This window comes from Pollicipes pollicipes, unplaced genomic scaffold (assembly GCF_011947565.3).
Source record: "Pollicipes pollicipes isolate AB1234 unplaced genomic scaffold, Ppol_2.1 Scaffold_4002;HRSCAF=4701_pilon_pilon_pilon, whole genome shotgun sequence".
Classification (NCBI taxonomy): Eukaryota; Metazoa; Arthropoda; class Thecostraca; order Pollicipedomorpha; family Pollicipedidae; genus Pollicipes; species Pollicipes pollicipes.
In genome coordinates, this window is record NW_023596420.1 from 41,120,057 (window position 1) to 41,126,433 (window position 6,377).

The 6,377-nt window shown below is 65.5% G+C and overlaps 1 protein-coding gene across 1 annotated transcript in view; it reads right to left on the reverse strand.

The window, feature by feature from the left end:
* Positions 1-1,161: 1,161 nt before the first annotated feature.
* The window catches only part of LOC119094506 (pleckstrin homology domain-containing family H member 1), a gene marked incomplete in the record, with an annotated part of 86,533 nt that continues 81,317 nt past the window's right edge, over positions 1,162-6,377 (reverse strand). The window contains 4 exon segments of the mRNA XM_037217563.1: positions 1,162-1,723; positions 2,766-2,929; positions 4,460-4,583; positions 6,284-6,372. Coding sequence (XP_037073458.1) covers positions 1,681-1,723; positions 2,766-2,929; positions 4,460-4,583; positions 6,284-6,372 — 420 coding nt within the window.

The following is a 6,377-nucleotide window of genomic DNA, read 5'->3' on the forward strand; positions in this document are numbered from 1 at the left end:
GGCTCCGGGGACAGGCCACGCGCTCCGGTGACCTCTGTTCCGACGACCTCAGCTGGTGGCCCGGGGTCACCTGAGGACGTCCGGGCCGGGACGGACGACATGCGCAGAGGGGGAGGTGGGCCATTGACACCCCGAGGCGGTGCGGTGCATGCGTATCGGTTCAGGCCGGTCACGAGAGGGCCCATGACCTCTTGTTCCAAGTGACGGGCGCATCGCTGCCGTAGGGATGACTCCTGACGGCCGACGCTGAGCGATGCACCGTCAGGCCATCATTAGCCAGACTGCGCCTCGCGGGCGCTGGGCTCGACTTGGACGCTCGCGTCACCACCCCGTCCAATTTACTATCCCCGCTCGCCACGTCAATTTGAGCCACCGACTGGCGGACGACGCCCGCTGGCAGCTCACGGCAAAGGTTGTGCAGCATCTCTGTGGGACAGACGGCAGGCCTTGACATACCTGGGCTGCGCTATTCTTGCCCTCTACACCGGGCTGTTCCATCGTGCTCGCCGTTCCACCAACTTGCATTTTATTTTGTTCATCTTCGGTTAGGTTTCCCACATGCCACGCTTGAAAAAGCACGCGACGGAATGGCCTCAAATATTCCCAGCTGCGGCCTAAGCGCGTGTGTCGCATTGTTCACATTTTTACGGGCTCGAGCCGAGAAACAATTCCATTTTTTAATTACGCCGTTCATGACGCGGTGAAACAATTCCATAAAAAGCTCTGAACAATACTGTTGGAAGCCCCCGCAATATTTTCTAGAAAGCGCCGCCCCCATATCTAAGTCATTCAAAACGAGCTACAAAGACTGGCACCACGCGAGGGACGGCCGGCGCCCGGTCGCGGCTGTGCCCGGCGACGGTGCCCACGCCGACCCCCGACCGCGCACTCCCGCCGGCTTGGTTAGTCCGACTTTAATGGCGAAGCGGTATCCTGCCGGCGCCGACGATGCTACAATTGCCATTAGTTTGATTCCCGACTGGGAAGCCGTAAATCCCCAGGATTTTATGCCTCTATCTACAGCCCCAATCTCGTTCTCTCTAATATCGGCCGCCGCCCATAAAGCGCTACATAAATACACCAGAAGACCACATTCATCTCCTTTTCAGTCCGGCTCCGGCTGTAAAATACTCCCGCTGCATTAATACAAATTTTATTCCATCTCTGCAAAAGCTCGCGGCCGTATATCATCAGCTCATACAAAACCGACTATGCAGTGCCGCGCTAGCGCCGTCCCTGTTAATGCATTCAGCAGACAGCTCGTTACTGAGCGTCCATTGACGGCGGGTCGGCGCGGCGGCGCTCGTGGCCCGACGGACGGACACGCTCGAGCCGGGCTCACACGCCGCCGAAATAGCCTGCGGCCGGCGCGCGGCGCAGGCCGGGAGATCAGAGGCGGCGGTCCGGCACCGCCCTTCGACTAGTGAGTGATGGCGTCGCTCCTCCTACACGTGGAAGACTAAAAACACATGGACGAGGCGCGCACACGGCCGAGCGCGCCGCAGCGAGCGCCGAAGGGCCGGGCACAGCGTGGCGAAATTGGTCTAGATCACAGGGAGAGAGGGACAGCGGGCTACACGACGGCGGCGGCGGCGACAGCAACGGCGACGGCGGCAGAGGCGGCAGCGGCGGCGGCGGCGACGGCGACGGCAGGGGCGGCAGCAGCGGCGGCGGCGGAGGCTACAGCGCCTCGTGGCTGGTGCGGATCTTGACGCCGCCGTTCCTGGAAAGACGAGGCGGCGGCGTCAGGATGGTCACCCCACAGACAGTCCACACACATACACACACACACACACACACACACACACACACACACACACACACAAACTGTCCGAAACACGCGCACTGGCTGGTCTCGGTGTTTACTGCGAGGCAGCGAAGTGCGATAGGCGAGCGGCGACAGACGCGCACTGCGACAGCGCGCTGACACAGGCCAGGGTTGTTGGGCACCCACCCGTACGGCCGGCCGTGCTGACACCAGCCAGGCTCCACCAGTCATGCCCAGACCCGGCAGCCAGCTCTGAGCACCACTGAGACCCCGCCACCACTGCTGGACACTCTCAGATCCGACGGCTTTCACTGGTGAGCCCCGCTAAACGCTGCCAGCCACCCGCTGAGAAACGTTCACCATCGCTAGTAACTCCGAGCAATCACCGCTGTGTCCCCCTGACCGGCTCAGACGACGTCCATTCCGGTGACCCAGCTCAGCTGACCTCTTCCCCGCTGACCCACCTGCCCAGTTCAGCTGACCTCTCCTCCGGTGACCCACCTGCCCAGCTCAGGTGACCTCTCCTCCGGTGACCCACCTGACCAGCTTCAGTTGACATCCTCTCCTTCGGGACCCCACCTGGACCAGCTCAGCTGACCTCTCCTCCGGTGACCCACCTGCCCCAGCTCAGCTGCCCTCTTCCCCGGTGACCACCCTGCCCAGCTCAGCTGACCTCTCTCCGGTGACCACACCTGCACCCCGCTCAGCTGAACCTCTTCCCGCTGGACCACCTGCACCAAGCGTCAGGGTGAACCTCTCCTCCGGTGACCCACCTGCCCAGCTCAGCTGACCTCTCCTCCGGTGACCCACCTGACCAGCTCAGCTGACCTCTTCTCCGGTGACCCACCTGACCAGCTCAGCTGACCTCTTCCCCGCTGACCCACCTGACCAGCTCAGCTGACCTCTTCTCCCGGTGACCCACCTGCCCAGCTCAGCTGACCTCTTCCCCGGTGACCCACCTGCCCAGCTCAGCTGACCTCTCTCCCCGGTGACCCACCTGACCAGCTCAGCGCCCGCCTCCGAGCCGACGCTGGGCATGCGGGTGCGCAGCGGCCGCTGTGACGACCCGACGCGGCTCAGAGTGCCCATCTGCGGCGTGCCCGGCTGCATGCGACCCAGCGCGTTCATGTAGTCGGCGATCAGCAGCGTCAGCTCCAAAATCTGGCGGCGAGCGGCGCGCGGCCGTCAAGGGGGGCGTCAGCCGGCGGCGACCCGGACCGACCGGCCGGTCGACGCGCCGAAGACCGCCCGGAGCGCCCACGCCGTCCGTCTCGGTCCGCGACGGCCAGGCCGAGCTTCGCCGAGTCCGAAGCGAGCCATTGCCAGCTCAGCTGTTTGCAGAGACCTTGATACAATCTAAAACTCCGCGAGCAAGTTTTCATCCCGGAACGGTGCCCCGGTCTCGTAACTCTCCTTCGGCTCCGCAACTTTGCCCCGGGCGCCCCAGAACATTTCGCGAATTGGCTCTGGCTCATCTCTATGGGCCACCATAACTTCATCAAAAGTTAAAAACTCCGGCGCACGACCCGCTGAACGTCCCCTGGGACGTCAACAGACGGACCGCGCGATTGCGAATCCGTCACGCACCAACGGCTCCACCCCACACGCGTCCCCCCCCCCCCGGGGGGGGGGGGGGGGCAGGAAGCGGCCGGCTGACCGAGCCGGCGTTTGGTGCGTGGACCCGGCGGCGCCGGCGCCGGCGGCGGCGGCGGCGGCGGCCGACTGCCGTCAGTCAAGTGGACCGACAGGGGGCGCCGGGTCCCGCCGCGCGCCGCCGACACCGGCCATTAACTACCGCCGGGGCAATAGCAGGCGGCCGCCGCGCGATAGCGTATCATTTATACCGGCGCAGGAATAAACACAGCCATAATTCAGCGACACCGGCGGGCCGCCTATCTCGCGCCGCCAACTTTGCACCATCGACCGCGCCGCCCGCCGCCGCCGCGTCGACCGCGCCTGCCGCGTCGATACCGACACGGCGACCCGGAGCGGTGCAGGTGCGGACGGGCGCACCCCTGGGGTCCCGCGGCCCGGCAGGCACCGCCACCGCCGGGTCCTATGAGGCTCCCCGTCAGTGTCCCGTCTGTCGCTGCACCGCCGCGGCCGGCCAGGCAGGACCACGTGACCCACAGACGCCAACGGACCCCTGAGACCCGCCGACGGCCGGGCGTTCCTGCGGCCCGCGCACCAGACGTGCCGCAGCACCCCGCGCACGGCCAGAGCAGCGCTGAGGATGCGACGAAAATTTGCAGATAAAGGCGGCGGCGCCATATCGTCAGAACAGCTGACGATATGGCTCTGCACCCAGACGGGACTGGAAAAAGCCGGCGCCAACCTCAACGCTCGCGCTCGCTTGAGATCAGGCCCCGCGGTCCGTGAGCTACAGGCGTTACATACGCTCGCGTGCCCATTACATCCCGATTTTTGGACGCTCCCACGCTCTTCGCCGCGTGATTAGTCACGACTTTTCTGAGGACGGCGACAGGCCTAATGATCCGTTGCGGGCATCCATGCGCGGGCCGCTCGGTCGGCCCGTGCATGACCGATTACACGTGATTTGTCACCACACACCGCATCGGCGATACCACAGGCGCCGACTGCCCACAGCGTCCCGGTTGACCCAAGCGTCACGGTTGGCCCGAGCGTCACGGTTGACCCAACCGCGCCACGGCCAACACGCCAGCGACCCACCTTGGGCTTGGGCATGTTGAACAGCAGCTTCTCCGTGGAGGCCGCGTCGGAGCCGTTCTCCGAGACGACCAGCATGAAGTCGTCCTGGCAGCCGCCAAACGTCACCACCGACGTGTACTGGTACCTGGCGGCGCGGCAGCGGTCAATAACGGCACGGGCTGAACTGGGTGCATCCGGCGTCCCCCGGCCGGTGCGCTCTGTTGGCGCGGGCCCTCACATGACCGGGCTCCTTTGCCTCAGTCCATCCCCCCGTCCCCCGACACAGGCAGGCCGTCACATGACCAGGCTCCTTCGCTCACTCCCTCCCCCGTCTCCTGATACAGGCAGGCCTTCACATGACCGGGCTACTACGCCCCCTCCCTCCCCTGCCCCCGACACAGGCGGACACGCCAGTGCATGTGGGTCACCAGGTTTGCAGCGAGCGAGTCCAACCGACAAAACGGCTGCAGCGTCGTGAGGAGGCCTCCACCGGTCCTGGCGCACAGGGGAAACGTTTGCAGCTGGCGCCCCGGGCGCAAGCTGCTTAACTCGCCGCAGGAATGCAGTCCTGCACCAAAACCGCCGGCGAAAAAGCGCCGCTTCGTCATCCGCCTACTGGGAAGCCCATGAGCCACTTCGGACAACATGAGCCGAGCGCAGTTTACGTTAAGCCCCGCCGCACGCCTGGGTGCGCTGACGGTAATCTGGTGTCGTCCGCGGGATTCAGTTGTTCGCTGATGGGGCGAACCTGCGTCAACGCTAATCCCTTCGCGCCCGTCAGGCACAGTTTGGAGACGGTGCTGGGGAGCGGGGCGGGTGGAGGGGGCGGGCACCGCACGTCTACAATGCATCAGTCACGTCCACACACAAAGGTGCTTCGGCACACACACGGAGCGACCCGAGCGGCGGACGAGCCCGTCTGAAGCCATTCTCCGGTTACACTTCCGGCACCGCGGCGGCGCCGAGGAACAATTTCGGGCCGGAGAGCAGTCGCGAGTGGTCCTCCAGCCGACAGCTCCACTTCCCAATAAACGAGAGAGATCCCGCGCGCCGTCAAACCCCAACGCGGCGACCAACGCGCGCGAGGAGCCGTCGTCTGACGTCACTCCCGCGGGAGCTCCAGCACGCGCTGACCCCCGCGCTCAGAGTGGCCGCCGCGGCGGGCAGGCGGGCGGGCAGCACCGTGACCGCGCGGTTCGCGCATGTCACTGCCAGCCGGCTGCCGGGGCGGCCGCCGCCGGCGCCAGCCGTCCGGCCGGGCGCTGCAGTGCCCTGTTTACCAGGCGCGGGCTCCAGGCGAGCCAGCTTGATGTCTCTCACCGTGTAAACAGGCAATTTGCGAGAGAGGAAGGAAGCCCACCGATGCCGGCCGGGCAAAACAGGCCGGACGGCGGGCGGCCCAAGAACCAGCACTCCCACTTGATCCGGGCGAGGTCGGGCGCGCCGGACTCCACCCGGCCGCCAGCCAAGGCAGCCCTGACACCGAGACTCGAGAGCAGCCGCGCTGCCCGTGATTACCAGGTCTCGCCAGGCTGTGTTCCCAGCCATTTCACGGACATTTCACATGCCTCGGTGCTGTCCGAGTCTTTTTCCGGACATCTCCCAGACACGTCCTAATTCTGTCACAGCCGATCTAGGGTCATTCACCAGACATGTGTCGGTCTTGCGCCAGTTGTTTCCGGCGCGTATCCTAGCCACGCCCCGGTCGCCTCCCAGCCCTGTCCCGATCGTTTCGCACTTGATCCCGGTCATCGCTCGCTCCTCAGCTCCGCCAGGACAACTTCCTCGTCACCGGTCGCGCGTCTCCGACGAAGCGGCCGCGGTGCGCGCGGGGGCCTTACTTACCTAGCGGTCTCCTGCAGAGTGGAGACGTTGAGCACGCATAGCGCCCCCTCGCCGGCGGCCAGGAACACGGCAGTGCCGTCCCCGGACAGCTGTC